Source organism: Ooceraea biroi, chromosome 1, assembly GCF_003672135.1.
Source record: "Ooceraea biroi isolate clonal line C1 chromosome 1, Obir_v5.4, whole genome shotgun sequence".
Lineage (NCBI taxonomy): Eukaryota > Metazoa > Arthropoda > Insecta > Hymenoptera > Formicidae > Ooceraea > Ooceraea biroi.
The window spans coordinates 10,153,941-10,172,628 of NC_039506.1; the positions used below are offsets into that span (position 1 = coordinate 10,153,941).

Sequence of the window (18,688 nt, forward strand, 5' to 3'; positions counted from 1 at the left end):
GACTGCAATTCGCGGTAAAAATAAACACGGCGTGCCCCAGAGTTGACAGCGGTGCCACGACGGAGTGGCACTCCGAACGCGCGTAGGTGCTCACCGTCCACTTCTCGTTCTCGGGCAGAAACGTCGCTGGTTTCGTCATCGCGCGTAAAAAAAAGCCCGCGGTGCCGCCGGCGGGCGTGTGACGCGCGGCTACGCGCGTACACCGCGTCTCGGGTATTATGTAACTATTGTTGCACGGCAAATAAAGGCTACTTACCGCTGATCGAGGCGAAAAACGTCAAGATCGCGCGCGCGCACACACACACGCTACTCTCCGCGGAGACCGCTTGCGGTACACTGCCACGCGATGGCGCCCGGGCGCCGCCGTCATCTTGGATCAATCGTCGCCGAGCATCCAAGCGACGGACGCGCGAACTTTCGTCTCATCTCGTCTCTGCGAGTGCGGGGCGCGGATGAGAATATCCTGCAGGATACGATTCGACGGCGCAATTGTTTTGATCAATTCTGAAAAATTTTACTTTCTTATTAATATATTCAATAATGCATAAGCGGAGCCAAAAGTATAACTGTTAATCGTATTGCATACAAATTTTTATCACTCGATAAAGCGACACAATGCAATCTCGCTGAATGCATTAGCAAAGAGTGGAATTAAAAAAACACTATGCAATTAATTGCGTCCACTTTTTTATTTTTTTTTTCCTCAACAAAGCGCGAAATGGGAATTTCCATTTTAACTCTGTTTAGTTTGATTTCCGATACCGAATAGTGCTGTCGAGTAGAAATAACTTTTAATTACGTGAAATTTCAGCTATTTTACAAAGAGCTTTTCCATGCAAAAGGAGGGACGCCTAATTACGTCGCTTCGAAGTCAATTAACTGATGGAATGTTGTTTTCGAAAGATAAGATAAAATGGCCGAAAGTGGCACAAAACCAGTCTAGTTCGTTCTCTGTCAATTCCTGCCTCACATCCCGTTCAATCATTTTGCAATCGAGTGGCTTGTTAAATAAGTGAAAGCAGAGAGAAGTCCGAGAATAACCATTCGAACATTTACCTTGAAACGCTCACGGCCCATTGATGAACTGATCGCAGCGCTATAACTGCATCCATCTTACTGTCGGTAAAGTCGTCATTGATACTACGCCAGTGAAAAAATTCGACTTGATTTTCAATTTTTCAAATCGATTTACATCTAATACAGGTAACAATGCATGTACTGTCATATCTATGAGCCAGAAAATAAACATGGGTATTCAAAGTATTAAATCAATTAAGATGTAAAATAAATGTGGGTAAGATAAATTAATTTATATTATATTTATATTTATGCTAGACAGATGGCTCACGAAACAAAACGACAATGCACGTTTTATATCTTTATTTTTTTAGCTGCATTGTAAATATATATTATAGTTGTTTTCTCAAAGGAATTTTAATTGATTGATATTGGAAACTTCATGAGACGAAAGGACTTGCTTCTTTGATTCTTTGCCATTTAATTATTACATATTTAGTACATAAATAGTAACTAACGCATATAACATGTGTCTTGTCGAATTGTCTTTTTGACAGACTGTTGGCAGAACAAAGCGCCAAGTTTCTTTCCCAAGTATAGTGTATATACGTGTTTTGCGTAAAGTAATAAATAAATAGTATAAATTGGAACGTACATATCATCGAGACACTATTCGCGATCTTTGTTATTTAATTATATTTCTCACAAACTTAAAGCGTAGGTAATAATTGGCGCGTACGCAATATCATCCGCACGCAACATTCACATACACGTAGTAACGGTGCAGTCGTTTCAGCAAATAATATATTTCAACAATTATTCCGTATACAATAAGAAGGATAACGTTAACAGGATTACTTGAGATACTTACGTTCGGCTGATGGAAAAGTACAAAATAAATAAAAATCTAAACCGCGAAATGCAACACTGAGACAGAACTTACTGGTTATTTCCATTGAGATGTGAAACAGTACAACCTGGATTTCCATTTTATCTCGTCCCTGTCTGCTCCTCTACTATTATTATTATTATTATAACTGATATCTGCGACAATTTGGTGCACACGAGTCCATAAATATACTTTATGTCACATACAATATGACTTATTCATATATATTACTTATTGATATCAATAATCAATCTTTTTTTTTTTAAATAGTACAGAGAGAATTATATCATTTTACGTTAAAATTCTTATAAGATATATATATATTAAGAATCTATATTATATATAGATTAGGTATCTATATCTATGTATAGATACGTAGACAAATATACAGATCTATATATAAATATGTATGTATATATGTATATATAGATCTATATCGTACGAGCCTATTATGTCTATTAAATTATCACTCTACATTACATCCTGCGCATAACGCAAACCTTGCTTTTGACTCGCGTGCGTGTTGAAGTTTGATACGCAAGTTTGCGCGCCCTTTTGCGGTTGCCTATCGTCGACAGCTAATTCGCTGCTAATTAATTGTTTATCAATAAAAACGATTTGTCCAGTTACTTAACAAGTAGGTAATATGTTCTCGCGTCGCGATAAATCTCTCATCAGGGATTGAAGCTACCTGAATTGAAACATCATCGTATTTCTACTACTAAACTGCGTCAATTCCGATTTCATAAAGATCACAAGATAGCGCGCTGTGGAAGCTTTAGAAGGTGTGCGCGTTGCGGCAGATGCCGCAGCCCAGAGCGAACTCCTCTCCCGTCGGCGGATGCTTCACGTGCAACGGACACTCGTCTCCTTCCAGTTGCTTGGCTTTCGGACCTTGCAGAAAATTTAGCGAGGCATTAGTCATTGATGTTATTCGGCTTAGCTGTGTTGAGAATATCAAATATACACGTACCAGCAGGGCACATAGGCAGCTCGCTCTTGGGTATGGTAGTAACACGTTGGAAGTCGTCGTGGCAGGGTTTGCAGAAGTGCGTGGTTCCGAAGCAGAAGAAGACCGCCACCGAACAGCAATATCGGCATTTATATTCCAGGAAGTCTGCCCCGTGCTTCGGACACATCTGAGCCCTTGCCACGTCGCTACAACCACCGCACACTAGTTCCGCGGGATCGAACGACTCGCCACCTAGTTGTGCGTCGCAACGCGCCTCACCACCGTAGTAGGCCTTCTGGCACTTGTAGCACACGTAGTACGCGTAGCGTTCCATCGCGTAAGCGGCGGGGTCCTGGTATCGACCGCCGGGTGCGAAAGCTCCCTCGGCTCTACGGAAGACGGATAAACGGCAATGATTTACGTTCGTTAAATAATTTTTTTACATCCAATCCGTCCAAAGATATAAGAAAATATTACTTGTGCAAGCCCTCGTACTCCAGGCGCATCAGAGCTTTCCTTCGCACGTCCTCGTAGAGCTCCTTCACGCTGGCCAGTTGCTCGGACAACGTCGGATGATCCATCGGTACCTTGCAGATCGGGCAGAGGGAGAAGCCGAAGGTGATCCGCGGTCCCACCCAACGCTTCATCAGAACGTGCCGGCAGCAGTGCAAGTGGAACACGTGGCCGCACTGCAACTGAATCGCCGGCGCGCAAGACAGGGCCTCGGTGAAGCAGATCATGCACATGTCATCGGCGTCCTGCTTCAGATCGCTCCCCGGTAAGCAACGATGCAGGCAAGGCAGGCAAGCCCTCTCGTTCCTAACACCCCCGCAAATGTGACCGCAAGAGTGAACCTTGTTACAAGCGTTCTTCGCGTGTTCCTGGCAATCGTGATCGGCGCAAATGTTACCGATCGCTAGCAAGCCCGTGTTGCCGATTGTACCGCAAAATCGACAGATGCCGGTGGTGGCGCCGACCGGCTTCCTCGGCGAGCCATCGCGAAATTCTACCAGCGCCTTCAAAGTCCGGCTATCCGCCAGAGCGAGAATCCAGAAGAGCTTTGTTCTGCCACAGCCTTCGTGGAGATCTACTCGTATCGCTTCTTCCTCCTCCTTGCACACTTGTCTGAGATGCGTCCTGGTCCTTCGATGAAGGTGCAAAATTCTATCGCATTCTGCGCACAGATTGCCGCAAACGTTGCACTGAATAATGGCCGTGGTCTCGTCGTCATCGTGATTACTACATGTTGGCTAAAATAGAGGATAAAAATAATCGATTGATTTTTTCGGATTATTCTGCACGATAATTGCGAAATAAAATATTAACAATAGTTTAGTAATGTTGATCTTACTCTAGGCGGCAACGGTTGTCCCTCGGAACCGCTCCATTGGCCAGACGACAATCTCTCCACGTGATCCGAATCCAAAACGCACAACGAGGCGAGTGCCAACCACAGTGTCGGAGATCGAAGACATTCCGTAGGATCGCGGCTCTTCTCGTCCAGTCTAGTTAAATTTAGGATATTCTCGGCTATGGCTGCTTTCGTTACAGATGCCCATTCTTCTGACAACTTGCCCTAACGTGAACAAATTAATAGAAATTATTAGAATTGAATATATTGATAATAATTAAATAATTTAATTATTAATATCATTGTTAATACATAATCATAGATGTTATACGTAGGTTTATAGTCAGATGCCAATCGCTCACCGATGCCATGTCTTTTAGAAGCTGAATTATCACCTCTGCCAGCTTACGGGTCATGCAACCCCTCAACCACCATCTCGTGCCAACGAAACTCTTCGGGTGGATGCTGGTAGCTAAGGAAACACTTTGCAGTGCCTTGCCGTTGTTCTCTTTCCCTTTCACCTTAACTTGTACGGTCAACGCTTTCGCGATGCAGCTTAGAAATACATCAAGGATCCCGGCGGAATGTTCATTGAAGTCTGAGATGTGAGTTAGACCGCTGTTCGCCGCGGATACGATGCTAAAATCAGTAGGCGGTAATCGCTCGACGTTTACTACACCCGCCAGTGCTTCCGGCTTAATCTCGGGCAATATTCGCCTCAGAAGGGAGGTCACCTGAAAAAATTACCAGAATGATATATATTGCAGCGAAAATAATTTCAGAGCTTGCGCGAACATACCTGACGTTGCACCCTAGCTGATCCGGTGTGCAACAGACTGAGTAGATCCTTCAACAGCCCAGTTTGATGCGATAGGTAATATTGTCCTACGGAACTACCGCTCAGAGCGAGAACCATGGAGAGCATCTCAAAGCAGTAAGTATCAGCCGCTTTCGGCAGATCGCTGTTGTCGCTTAACACGCTGTTAACCGGCGTCGGCGAGCACAGAAGCGCCTCCCACTCTTCCCTCAAGCGGATCGTCTCCTTTCTGATCGCTTGCACGATATGGGTGCACACTTGTTTCTGCAAATGCGTCAAGTTGCTCCTGCTGAATAATATGCCGACCATGTGCTCCCGCAGATCGTTGCTGTCCTCGATGTCCTCGTTGACACCCTCCGTTGTCTCCATCTGCTGTTGCTTCTCTCCTTGTATGAGTTTCCCGAATACCTATAATTCAATATAATATTCGGTAGAAAATATATTCGTACATAATAAAATTATACGATGCGCGGAAGAGTAAATTACACCAAATGGTGAATGTTTGCGTCTACCTGAGAGGTGATCAGACGAAATACTTTTAGGGTCTCCGCCTCGCAGTTTCTCTGTTGAATAGTCTGCGCGCTTAACTGTTTTCCTACTTTGAGAGACTCTCCTTCAATCTCGCCTAGCACTCTGATTTGCCGGACTCTCAGAGAATTATCCGGACCCTTGAGTTCCATTCCCACGACCGTGTGGCGTTGATCTACGACGAAACACACGCGATCACGTAATTCTGAAGAAACTGCATTTCATTACGAAGAGTTTTTAAAATATATGCTTTGTTCAAAGATCTTTTAAACACCCTAATAATTGTCTAATACAAGAACATTAATTCTTTTACCAGTTATTGGGCAATTAATCCATCCAGCTGATCTGCTTTCAATCTCCGCAGATCTTAATTTTATCATTTCGTCGGCATTGATACCAGACAGGAAAGTCACACTTGATACTTTGTGCTAAACAAATTTTAAAAATTAAACAGTATTTTTTTCAACATAAGTAATTTCTTCTCAGAATTTTTTATAACGAAAAGTCTTACTGTTAAGTCGCGGCAATTGTCGATGTGTACGTATACCATTCTCGGTAAGGAATGGACACCGCAGATGATTGTGATCACTTTAGTTTTGTTACGATCTTCGTCTCCGGACTCCCAGAACGTTTCTGTCGAGTTGTCCGTTAGACTGCCGATCATGGCTTGCCTACTAGACGCTTTAATCTCAACGCTGGATGTTAAATCCTTCAGGGTCTCCACCCAACTGTTCATCTGCTGCGAAATTGTCGACTGGTGGCTCTCGTGCATGCTCATCGTCACGTCTTCCTCTTCCTCGGATCGCGAGAGGATCTTGCTAATATTACTAAATACGTGGCTTCTATGCAAGAACATGTGATCGGCTGGTGTGAATCGAATACCCCAGCATCGGATCGCAGCTTGTTGTAATGGCGAGCCTGCAAACATTAATCGTTGTTGATCGATGTTGGTCTTTCTCTCTTTGCGATTCACAATTAATTCTAAAATTCTCTTTGCGAATTGCTTACCAAGTGGTGGCAATAACATTAAATCTGCAATTGTTTGCAACAAGGTATGGAATACAGTGGGTAACGGATTAACGGATTCCCCGGCTATTACCAAATCGCTCAAAGGATGCTCGCTGACACCGACAATATCCTAAAAATTAGATGTAACTTAATCGGGTAAATTAAATAAACGAACTGAATTTAATAAATATCTTAGGTTGTAATACATGGGCAAATAAATTTTTATTTCACTTACATGATCCTCTTTCTTTTCAGTTTTATTATCGTCATCGTTCGTATCCGCGCTGTCCGACGAAACGACCGGTGTGAGAGACGAGACGAACCACCAAAGTAAATCATGCAAACAAATTGGCTGCGTTACGCTTCTTAAAAGCCAATTTAGCGCCTGCATGGCGTAGACTCGACACGCGGCGCGGCGCAACGCCTGCTTCATCGCGAGCTGCAGATGCTGCAAGTTGTGTTGCTGAAGAACGAACAGCATTACTGGTCTCATCAAAATTTCTATTCGGTCGTTATTCGCCACTTCGGCCTGGCTCGTAGATACTATCGCGGATTGATCCATCGACGGCACTAATTTTTGCAGTGCAGCAGATGGATAACATAAAAGCGAGGATCCTCCTTCTAAAATAACAGATAGAAAATAGAATTGTAATTATTATCGATATTTTTTGAAAAGGTCGACGCTTATTTGTTGACATCTAATATTCTGTAAGTGAGAAGTTTGTTTCTTAAAAATCAAATTTAAATTAAGTGATACCATTAGTCATTTCGCTGCTGCTGTTATTGCGTTTTCTCATCATAACAACTCTGCCGTCATTGCTATTTCTAGCCCATGGTGCGCCGGTGGACATAGAAACTGATCTGTGAAACATGCTGCGATTCTTGCCGCTCTCGTTATCGCTATCGCTCATCGGGTATTCCGATAACGGCTGCGCATAAAACAACAACAACAACAATAATTAAATCAATGCTCAATATGAGAAAGCAAAAAAAGGTTTTTCTTACCCTGCCATTTGTGTTGCTGAAGGTGCCGCTGCTTCCTTCGTAATTATTTTGCTGGCCATTTTCACGCCTCAGAGTTTCCTCGTAATACCTCTCGTCGTGACTCTGCGAATGATGAAGACCCAACGCCTGCAGACATTGGAATGGTCCAGTTGGGGGAAACGGTCCAGTGGCTTCGGGAGGACTGTAATTCTCAGCAACGGACGATAAAGTCTGCGACGGTCGTCTTTGCTGCTTAGGAATGTTGAAGCCAGAGGCGCTGGCCAGGTCCAACAGGAACATTGCATTGTTTTTCATGATGATGTGAGTCTCGTTGCCGCCAGGGCTGTTAATTGGAGACAGCATCTTGCTCGTGCCGTTTTTTCTCTTCGACACGCCGTTCACGAATTTCTTCGCGAGCTTATTCTTTTTAGCTTTCAGGTACTTATCACGGCACGCGTCGCAAATCAGATACCAAGAGCTACCACCGACACCACCATCCCCGCAGTCACCGGCCCATCCCACGCAGTAACTGCCGCCGCTGTTGTAGCCCTTCCCACCCGCGTGCCAACCGCAGCCTGGATGCATCATCTTCATGTGGTAAGTGACTGGATGCGGAAACATCAGACCGCAAAGCTCGCAAATGGTCTCGCGCTCGATTCCCCCTAGAACTTCGGTATTCGTTCTGCCGATGGGCTTCCATTCTTTCTTCTTCCGGCTGCCCCTCTTCTCACGTTCCTTCAATTTGTCCTCTCTCGGACGCTTCTCTGGTATCGGCCGCTTCGCCAGCTTCATCGTTTGTATCTGTGATATGGGGCTGGGTAGGATCGACTGTTGCTCGATGGCTTGCAGGCAATTGGTACTGAGCTCTTCCCACAGGAAAACCAGGCTCTTCAAAGCGGGCGGTAATACCGCGACCGTATGAAATTCAGGCAAGGAACTAAGCTTGCCTGAATTCGCCTGAATCTCTTCTTTGATCGTGTTTTCCTGCTTCTTCCGGCTTCTGTTCGCGTTAGCGTTGGCGGCTGAACGCGTAAGAGTCTCCAACGTGCTGGGCTGAATGTGCAAGTAATTACCAGCGTTCGTCACTTCGACCGAGTGCCTTTGCCGTGCCTTCTGCTCCTGTTGCTGCTTGTCGCTGGACTGCACAACGGTCTGTCTGGTCACGACCAGCGCACCCTGCTTCGGCAAGCTCGGATGGAACTTGAGGAAGCTCGCGCACGCCATGGCATCGTGCACGATTCCCTCGTGCCACAAGAACGCCGCGAAAACAGCCCTCAGGCATTCCGCCACGGAAGGACTGATCGCTTCCTTCACTTTGTCTTTACTTAGGTTTAGGGCACGATTAGGATTTGGGCTCTGCTGTGCGTTTGCCGGTGACATGGCGCGTTTCGCCCTCGTTTTCACAGCTTTCATGTGATCCCGCCTGCTCATTTTCGGGGAATGTCGTTCGTCCTTCGTGCCGGATGAGCCGATGCTAAAGTGACCCTTCATAGCCGTGGTAGCGCTCTCGGGACTCGTCTGAGTTTGCGCCTGAGACATTTTGCGCGGACTTTCTTGAGAATCCTTCAAGAACCAGTATAATTTTTCAGATTTTATTAAATTATCTATCGATTAAGTTATTGATCCTATCGATAAGGATTACGAATACCGTGCAATATAAATTCTTCTACGCGCGTTTATCGGGAAAGATCGATCAAAGATCAAAGCGGGGAAAAAGCTTCTAAGCTAAATAACTTACCGCGCCCTCCTTCTTCGGAGTATCAGGCGGGCTGGCTATGCTTCCCTCCGATCTCATGTGTAAAGAACTGCAACTCGGACTCGGTGATAGATCACGTGTATTGGCAGTAGTACTAATACCGCTCGGCGACTGAGATGGATCTCTAGTCAAGCTGCTAACCAAGGCACTTGTGTCGCTCTGTGTCGAGCCGCGACGTTGCGACGTTATGCTGTCGACCATTCCTCCTGACACTTGAAGAAAAATCAGAATAATTAACTGGCTGGGCAAAAAGTCAAGAAGACATACCCGGATAATTCAAGTGAATGGGAAGGGTTTCTCTCACCTTACTGGCAAAACGCATGGACAGTAATGGCGCAAGACATTTAGAACACCAGCTCACACATTCAAGAAGTTTAAATCGTGCAGATTATTTCGTGCGACCGTGTTGTAAAATTAGTATAGCGTAATAATTAGAGTCTCTCTCTAAGGGTATACAATACATGTCTTTATCTGTATCGAAGTGTAGAGCAGATAATAGCAGCACGAAGTTTTACTTTCTTAGTGCGAATCACGACGCAGTGGAAACTGAACTGGGGTGTATTAGCGTGTATTAGCAATCTTACCTAACGGGGAGAGGCCGACACTGCGGGGGGAGCCGCAGAGTACAGGGCTGCTACTCATACTCTCTCCCCCTCCTATCGCGCTTCTCCCACCTAATAATTTTGATTAATTTTGTATCACATTTATATGTTGTGTTAAGTATGTCTTAGCAGCGAAGCTGTTCTCGGTTTCTGGCTCGCATGGGTGAGTTTTTACTTTTGTGCGTATGATGTAAATTCGATTTCATGCGTAGCTGCTAGAAAAATGAAATGAAATGATCGCGTGCCATTCCGATTGCAACTACGGTATGTCGCATGCATGATAGATAGAGTGTCGTGATGTTCACTGAACACGAAGTAGTTCTACGTGCTATCAATCTTATATGTAAAGTAAATAATGATGATTGAAACGAATCCTCGAAGAAACAACTCTGTGCACTAGTCACTATTTTGTAAACTTCAGTAATTCAGTAGGAGCGAGTACCTGGTGCGTTAGCAGTAGGAGGGAAGAGGCAATTGCCAGAAACGGCTGGTTGTCGACTGGACCCAGCTAAGATCAACATGACTAATATGTTATAACTAATAGAAACAATATGCGTTTATAGTTAAATAGTTTAAACGTTTTAATTTATATAATTGTCTAAAAAATATAATTTCTATTTGTCTATTGTTATATAATATCGCCGTGTCGCTTTTGCGTTCTAATACGCGAGATAGAAACAAAGGGAATGTGTAAATATATAAAACATTGCACAGCCTTACAAGTATCAGCGTCCGTTTTCACAGCTTCTGAAATAATTTTATTTTCACGACTATTGTATGTACTGTTGGAAATTATGCACATGAATGTGTAACTTTAGGGGCGAGTTACAAAGTAAATCTGTCAAAAGAAATTGATGTTTCGATATGTATTTAACAAATACAATTGCAACACGTACCGGGTATTGGGACTGGACTAGAAGACGGGCTGTGAAATCGTGGTGACCCAGCTTGGGGATTCTTCGGCGAGGAGCTTCTTGATGTCCGTCGTGGGGTTTCCGGTGGTGTTGCGCCGTTGCCATTCACGCGGCTTTCCCCCATGGCTTTTACTAACTCCTTCACAGACACGCCCACGAATTCGGAGAAATCTCTGAAAATCATTAATGATGTATAAATTAATTTTTAATGATAGCATCCAATAAAATATTAAAAATTAAAAATTCAGAAAAACATTAATATACTTATATTTCTAATATTTAATATTAATAATATTAAATATTAGATAATATTAACTTGAATTTTTCATACCTGCCCGGAGAACTTCTTTTTTCACCGTGACATTTATCATCTCCCCTTAGCCATTTCTGCAAAACACTAAACTTTCCTCCGCCGCCTTCTCTCTCACGCTCTTTCGCTACTCTCTCCTTGGAATGAGGTTTCGAAAACTTTTGATCGGCCTTCTCTGACGTAAAGCGTTCGCTTCCTAAAAACGTGTTTAGGAAATATATCCGAAGTTGCAAATTGTCTGAATTTATTTTTGCCACTGCATACCTGGCGAATCGTGTTGATTGTACGAGCCGAAAACAAATGGATTCGTGTTGCAGCCTTCGACAGAGTCCGCCGTGTCCGGTGTGTAGTTCTGCGTGGTAAAATTGAAGCCCTCGTGACTAACGGATGGTACGGAAAAGTCGAAACCCTTGTTGCTCGGCGAAACGGCCGGGTCCGGCAGCATCGGTTTCTTCTCGACCGGATCGTTTTCCAAGTCGTGCTCGAGCTTCATATAAATTACGCCGGTTTGTTTGTTGATCGCGAGCGACCATGCCTCCATACTTCGACCCTTGTCGAAGCAATATTTCGTCGTCGATTCATCGTCGATGCGCACCCAAGTTCCTTCATGGTTCACGCACTGAAACAGATACATCATAAGATATAGCGTTGTGTTAGAAAAAATGCAAGTATTTGACAGCAAAGCCAACTTACATATTCCTGCACAGTTACTGTATTCCCAAGTGCAAGCATCCCAATTGGCACGCCTTTTAAACTCGGTTTACTTCGGATATTGTGCCCGGAAGCTCCACACTTCACGACTATCATGCTCCTTCCGGCATCAAAAGTCACAGTCTTTCTCTTACTGTAATAATTATTATTATTACGTTAAATTAGAAAATCGATAAAAGCGATAATAAAAGAAGTATTTTTTTTATATACTCGTCACTAGCGTCAGGGCGTTTCCGTAGAATAGTCTCCTTGATAACTTGATCGAGGATAGACTTCGGTTCTTCTATTGGTAAGAGCAAAGTTTTGCCTAAATGCTGATTGTATTGCAGGCACCAAGCTTCGAGATGGCTGCTATTACAGTATTCTTTGATTGTCTCCGCGTTTAAACGTAGCCAGACACCGTCATCGTTGTGAATCTGATGAAGCAGAATTCAAACTTTTATTCTCAACTAAATTTCTTCCGCCTTTGAAGTATATGGGAATAATTTAAAATAAAATTACGCAAATAAATATCTTTTTCTGAACTTGCTTTTCCGATAACACATGTATGTATGACTGTTATATCCGCCCGTAAATTCAAAGTGAATTTAATTGAAGCGTTAACGATTAGACCTCTTCAGACGTTACCTCATCAACGAAGGCTATAGTGCCATTAACCGAGACGAATCCGATTTGTTCGCTTTGCAGCGATGGATGAGCCCGTATTCTTAAGCCGGCGCTATTTTTCGCCACGAATTTCCTCAGTCTGCTCGGCTGAAGCTGCGGCTTTTTGACAATGTTCTGAGTTGGCGGTTGTATACCTTGCGGCGGTTCCTTCACCTCGACTTTGTAATTCTAAATAAAACGGAGAATTATATTGACCTACTTTAAACCCATTTCAAGCTTATCCTCTACCAGACAGAAATACGGAATTAAACTCAAGCTTATTCTATCTCAAGCTCATTCTGGACTGCAAGAACGGAAATATGCGGCACATTGAATCCGACTTATAGTAACAGATTTTTTTAGTCCCAAATATCTCTGAGAAATAAATAATCTACGCACATCTTCCATACTGTAACCATCAACTGTGATCATCAGCGAGTACCAGCCGACCGAGGACGGGGTCCACGTAGCGCTGTAACTACCGTCGCCGTTAGGCCTGACCAACATGCTCTCGCTCGATCTCTTCACGGCGGGTGACATGAACCTCAGTTCCTCGAACGAGTAATTCTGATAGGCCTTCATGATGGTGATGGCGTAGAAACACATCTTGTTGTTGATGGTCACCTCGTATGGCACGTCCAAGGAGGGTTGCGGGTGGCCCCCAAAGGTCATCGGGTCGGGTTGGGAGACGCGACGAATCTTTCTGCTCTGATCGGAGTCCGTGATGTCCGTCTTATCGATCGGTACCGCTTTCACCTCGATCTGCAAAAACGATTTGTGTCTCGATACCAAAGCCTGCGACTTGAAGGATATCGCTACATCCTCCTCTCAGAGAAGGTGGATAATGCCGTACCTTCAATCCGGGTACGTGCACAACCTCGCCGTATTGATCCCTCGTGAGCACGGTAACGATAGCCGGCCATCCGCATCTCATTTCTTCTCGCGAATAAAGCGCCTCGCATTGAGAAGGATCGACGAAGCTGTCCGGCTGTAGCCATCGCGCGAGTCTGCCGCCGCTGGTGCCAGCCGAGCAAGAGACGAAATCACGCAGAAATAGACGTTCGTTCGAGTGGCAACTGAAAATGACACATGTTCCGGATTTGGAGGAAATTCGAAAATCAGAAAATTACGATAGAGATAGATTCAGGCGCGATGAATGTCCATAAGTGGAATACATTAACGTATCAGCTTTCATTTGTTATTGCTGAATTCATCAAAACTATGTTATTTTGATTTACCTAATTATTTAACTTTTTTAACTATTTTATTCTATTTTAATTTATACTAGTACAACACGGGCGCGCGCTATGCGCGTACTATTTTATTTTTCAATATTAATAATGCCTAGAGTTCTCTATGATTTAAAATTCGTTAAATTAATAAATGAAAAAGTTCTAGCCCTTAGACATTTTTTCTTTTTCTGAGAAGTTCTGAGTTGTTGATATCATTATTTTTTATATTGCATAGAGTTCTCTGCTATTGAAAATACCGTAAACTCAGAAATGAAAAAGTTCTCGAGTTTAAAATTTTTTTTTCTCAGAGGAGTTCTGAGTTGATGATATCATTATTTTTTATATTGCCTAGAGTTCTCTGTAGGGTGGCTCTTATTTTTAAAGTTTGAATTTTCTTTGCGCTACCCCCCAGTTTGGTTCCATTTTATGAAAAAATAATCTGTGTAAAATTTCAGCTCAATCGGATAAAGGGAAAGGGTGCCCCTGGGACCTTGAAAATCGAAAAAATCATAAAATCACAGAAAAAATCAGTTTTACTTGTTTATCTTGCGAAATATTAATTTTTGTAAAGCAGCACGAGAGATGTCACGATCGATAGCTTGATATTCAAAAAGTTTTGAAAGAACCCTGTACCTCCAGATACGGTGCTTTGGCAGCAGAAAGCGCACAAAACCATGCTTCGACATACACACTGACAAGAAAAATACAAATATCATAGATCACATTTTCTTCTTGTAATGATAATACAAATTGACCACGAAACAGAAAAATTTTCAAGCAATAAATAGCTTTTGCCATCCATCTTGCATGATGGATGGCCCCGATTACATGTCACGTGAACTATAGACTTTTAGCGCTCAATGCGTGAAACGGAACGCAGCCTTAGCTTTAAAATCATTACAATACAATTTTCCTCGAATCCGCTCGTCCTTAGGCCATTCACGAATAATTAGTATTTACACGAAAATGTATTTATAATACGCAAACTGAATTTATTATACTATACTAACTGGAGTAGCTTGATTTGTGGCATTACTTTTTCTCGGAAATCGTTAGTCGTACAAGAAAAAGTGGTAGATAATAACATGTGCATTTTTAATAGATCTACAACTTTTGTATAATACTTTTTTGCATATAATTAATATTTCGCAAGATAAACAAATAAAATTGATTTTTTCGATTTTCAAGATTCCAGGGGCACCCTTTCCCTTTATCCGATTGAGTTGCAATTGTACACAGATTATTTTTATATAAAATGGAACCAAACTGGGGGGTAGCGCGAAAAACAATCCCCAAAAAATTTTTACCAAGAGTAAATAAGAGCCACCCTAGTTCTCTGCTATTGAAAATACCATAAATTCAGAAATGAAAAAGTTCTCGAGTTTAAAATTTTTTTCTTCTCAGAGGAGTTCTGAGTTGATGATATCATTATTTTTTATATTGCCTAGAGTTCTCTGCTATTGAAAATACCGTAAACTCAGAAATGAAAAGTTCTCGAGTTTAAAATTTTTTTCTTCTCAGAGGAGTTCTGAGTTGATGATATCATTATTTTTTATATTGCCTAGAGTTCTCTGCTATTGAAAATACCGTAAAATCAGAAATGAAAAAGTTCTCGAGTTAAAAATTTTTTTCTTTTCAGAGGAGTTCTGAGTTAATGATATCATTATTTTTTATATTGCCTAGAGTTCTCTGCTATTGAAAATACCGTAAATTCAAAAATGAAAAAGTTCTAGCCCGTAGAAATTTTTTCTTTTCCGAGAAGTTCTGAGTTGATGATATCATTAATTTTTATATTACCTAGAGTTCTCTGCTATTGAAAATCCTGTAAAACCAGAAATGAAAAAGTTCTAGCCTGTAGAAATTTATTTATTATTATGCGATCTACATTGTATAATTCCAAACAGAATTAAGAAATTTTTACATTGTCTTGAATCGGAACCTTATATAAAATAGAAATCAACTATGTAAATAAATTATATCACTTGGAAAAAATATTGCAACACGTAATTTTGATTTAAAACTGCATAAATAATATAAAAATCTTTTCTTTATCCGGTTAGTTCTGAGATATTTATATTTTTATTTTTTATATTTCCTAGATTTCTCTGCTATTGAAAATACCGTAAACTCAGAAATGAAAAAGTTCTTTAACTGGGAAAGATTTATTAACTGGGTCTATGAATAAACATTTGCATAGGACTGTTCTAACATGGATTTTGGAATGCGATATGGACTATCAATACATTTTTGCAAATGACCGTTGTAACTATTAATATAGATTTTTGATTTCGCTTATGGTTTACTGATATACATTGAAGATGGCCTAACGAATAGACCAAAACGTTTATTGATTAATTTGTACTCAAATTAAATTGTATTAAGTACATACATCTTGCTTCGCTGTGATTATATTATTTTACATTATTTGAAAAAGTTTAGCCTTTAGAAATTTTTTCTTACTCCGAGTAGTTCTGAGACTTTTATATTGTTAATTGGCATATTGCCAAGATTTCCCGACTATTGCAAATCCTTTAGATTTAGAAATGAAAAAGTTATCAAGCTTAAAAGATTTTTCTTTTCCGAGGAGTTCTGAGTTGATGATATCATTATTTTTTATATTGCCTAGAGTTCTCTGCTATTGAAAATACCGTAAATTCAGAAATGAAAAAGTTCTCGAGTTTAAAATGTTTTCTTCTCAGAGGAGTTCTGAGTTAATGATATCATTATTTTTTATATTGCCTAGAGTTCTCTGCTATTGAAAATATCGTAAACTCAGAAATGAAAAAGTTCTACCCTTAGAAATTTTTTCTTTTTCCGAGCAGTTCTGAGTTGTTGAAATCATTATTTTTTATATTGCCTAGAATTCTCTGCTATTGAAAATACCATAAACTCGGAAATGAAAAAGTTCTAGCCCGTAGAAATTTTTTCTTTTCCGAGAAATTCTGAGTTGTTGAAATCATTATTTTTTATATTGCCTAGAGTTCTCTGCTATTGAAAATACCGTAAACTCGGAAATGAAAAAGTTCTAGCCCGTAGCCCTATTCTAAAAAAGGCGTTAAAGGTGTTATTTATTTCATCATGTTTCATCAATACAAATTTGACAGAATTGACAGCTGCCGTTTTCACGTTCCTAAGAAATAATAAATTAATATAACCGCACTGACAGCCACTATGACATTCTGACATTCGCAACACAAAGTTCAAGTCACACGAAGTTCGAGCCAAGCGAGAGAACCAATCAGCGTCGCGGAAAAGAGACCTCAATATTCGATAAAAAAGAACTTCACGAAGTTAACACGCCTTTTTTAGAATAGGAGGAGGAGGAGGAGGAGGAGGAGGAGGAGGAGGAGGAGGAGGAAGGAGAGGAGGAGGAGGAGGAGGAGGAGGAGGAGGAGGAGGATTTCATATAAATTAAAACTATTTATAGAATATTACGTTTAGACAATAAATGAATCTTCTGTCTTCATTGCGGATCAAAATTTACTGTATGCAATGATTTTTAGTGCGCTTCGACTATTTCGCAAACTTCAGAGAAGGCCTCACAAAAACTGAAAAATCTTTTACTGTCAATATAAAAAGTGCAAAAGTTGCGCATCACATTATATTCCGGTTAATGTAGTGCGACGCAGAAATAAGAGTGGGGGAGTTCCTGTTAAAACTTTTAATCCTTCGTTAGTCACATTAAAGGGAGCCGCATACACGTAAGACCGAAAATATAAGATCGTTATGCAATAATAAAATATACCGGAATATAAACGTCACGAAGGTTCGCGGTTGCGGGAGCGTTCTTTTATTACGGAATCTCGGGCTAAGTCTATTACAAGTACAGGTAGCGAGCACGGTTCATTAAAACGAGTTTGAGAGTCGTGATGCCCCTAATTGGTCGGTGCCCTGTACCGCGGACTCTCATCTGAGCAGATCGCGAATGGAGGACGATGCTCCTTTGCCAGCCAGACAATCGTCGCTTCCTCTGTTCGGACTCATCCCTAATAAGGAGCAATCACATCGCGGTTCTCTTCCTCGGGGCTCGTCAACGTGCAATCCATGTTTTCCTCTGTGTGTGTGTGCGTGCGTGTGTGTGTGTGTGTGTGTGTGTGGTGTGTCAAGGAGTACCTATACTCGATTGTTATATATATGTACGAGCGTTTTTATCATTTGCGAGAACTGGTATCCTGAGAAAATCTCTCTCATGCGTGAGGTCTTGCAGGAGACCTTTTCGCACGTATCGATCATTATACGCCGCGCGTATGGAAAATAGGATCTAGTTAAAATCAATGACAATGGTAAAAAAAGCAAAATTACTTAGCATGTAATAAATTGCGAACCGCAATGGCGGCGTGTGCAGGCCACATATTTTCTTCGGTGTTTTCATCATCAACGAATTTGCGATGCATCAAATTCAGTGCGCGAAAGCTTAATTAAATTTCACTGTGACAAGTATTTACAATCTTCTCTGGCTGTACTTTTTATAGAAAAAAAATACGAGTATTTCGAGAATAACAATCTCACTGCTTGTGTAATTCTGAATATCTCTTGGAATATCAATAGTAGATGATTTCACGATCCAGAATATTATCAATGATAATACGAGATAATGAAAAGAGTATTCGTTTTCTTATGCTTTCTCGCTGAAATCATGTGTCATTGTATGTTTATTGCACCAGCCTGCAAAATTAATTTCGCAACTCCAGCGCAGCTCCAGGTCTGGAAGAGCTAAGCTTTGATGATGCCTCGAGTTACGGCGAGGTACCATGGGACTTCGATCGATGCTTGCGGTATCGTGCGCGTATCAAACCATGTAACGAATGTAATTTTCGCGAGTCAGATATAAGCGGCGAGGAGTAGTGCGCTCTCGCCATCGATCATAGTCACGGCGAAAAAGATGAACGAGCGGCACGCCAAAGATAATAGACGGTGGAATCGGGCCGGTGCATAATACGCGGGAGATCGCGCTGGAACCGGAAGAATCGAG

At 41.7% G+C, this 18,688-nt stretch overlaps 2 protein-coding genes across 2 annotated transcripts in view; both read right to left on the reverse strand.

The window, feature by feature from the left end:
* LOC105279954 (WD repeat-containing protein 47) overlaps positions 1-2,167 on the reverse strand; it is a 59,439-nt gene extending 57,272 nt beyond the window's left edge. The window contains exon 1 of the mRNA XM_026975362.1: positions 257-2,167. The gene's annotated coding sequence lies outside the window, so the exon portion shown is untranslated. The remainder of the gene's footprint in view (positions 1-256) is intronic.
* Positions 2,168-2,237: 70 nt separating this feature from the next.
* LOC105286692 (E3 ubiquitin-protein ligase MYCBP2) overlaps positions 2,238-18,688 on the reverse strand; it is a 161,624-nt gene continuing 145,173 nt past the window's right edge. Inside the window, exons 17-40 of the mRNA XM_011351820.3 lie at positions 13,338-13,560; positions 12,884-13,246; positions 12,467-12,673; positions 12,050-12,255; positions 11,822-11,972; positions 11,393-11,747; positions 11,150-11,324; positions 10,801-10,991; positions 10,347-10,412; positions 9,887-9,976; positions 9,285-9,514; positions 7,568-9,109; positions 7,320-7,491; positions 6,798-7,183; positions 6,563-6,692; positions 6,066-6,472; positions 5,868-5,982; positions 5,539-5,729; positions 5,009-5,434; positions 4,572-4,943; positions 4,210-4,434; positions 3,336-4,108; positions 2,880-3,247; positions 2,238-2,800 (exon numbers count right to left, since the gene is read on the reverse strand). Of these exons, the coding sequence (XP_011350122.1) occupies positions 2,685-2,800; positions 2,880-3,247; positions 3,336-4,108; positions 4,210-4,434; positions 4,572-4,943; positions 5,009-5,434; positions 5,539-5,729; positions 5,868-5,982; positions 6,066-6,472; positions 6,563-6,692; positions 6,798-7,183; positions 7,320-7,491; positions 7,568-9,109; positions 9,285-9,514; positions 9,887-9,976; positions 10,347-10,412; positions 10,801-10,991; positions 11,150-11,324; positions 11,393-11,747; positions 11,822-11,972; positions 12,050-12,255; positions 12,467-12,673; positions 12,884-13,246; positions 13,338-13,560 (7,480 nt within the window). The 3' untranslated portion in view covers positions 2,238-2,684. The remainder of the gene's footprint in view (positions 2,801-2,879; positions 3,248-3,335; positions 4,109-4,209; positions 4,435-4,571; positions 4,944-5,008; positions 5,435-5,538; positions 5,730-5,867; positions 5,983-6,065; positions 6,473-6,562; positions 6,693-6,797; positions 7,184-7,319; positions 7,492-7,567; positions 9,110-9,284; positions 9,515-9,886; positions 9,977-10,346; positions 10,413-10,800; positions 10,992-11,149; positions 11,325-11,392; positions 11,748-11,821; positions 11,973-12,049; positions 12,256-12,466; positions 12,674-12,883; positions 13,247-13,337; positions 13,561-18,688) is intronic.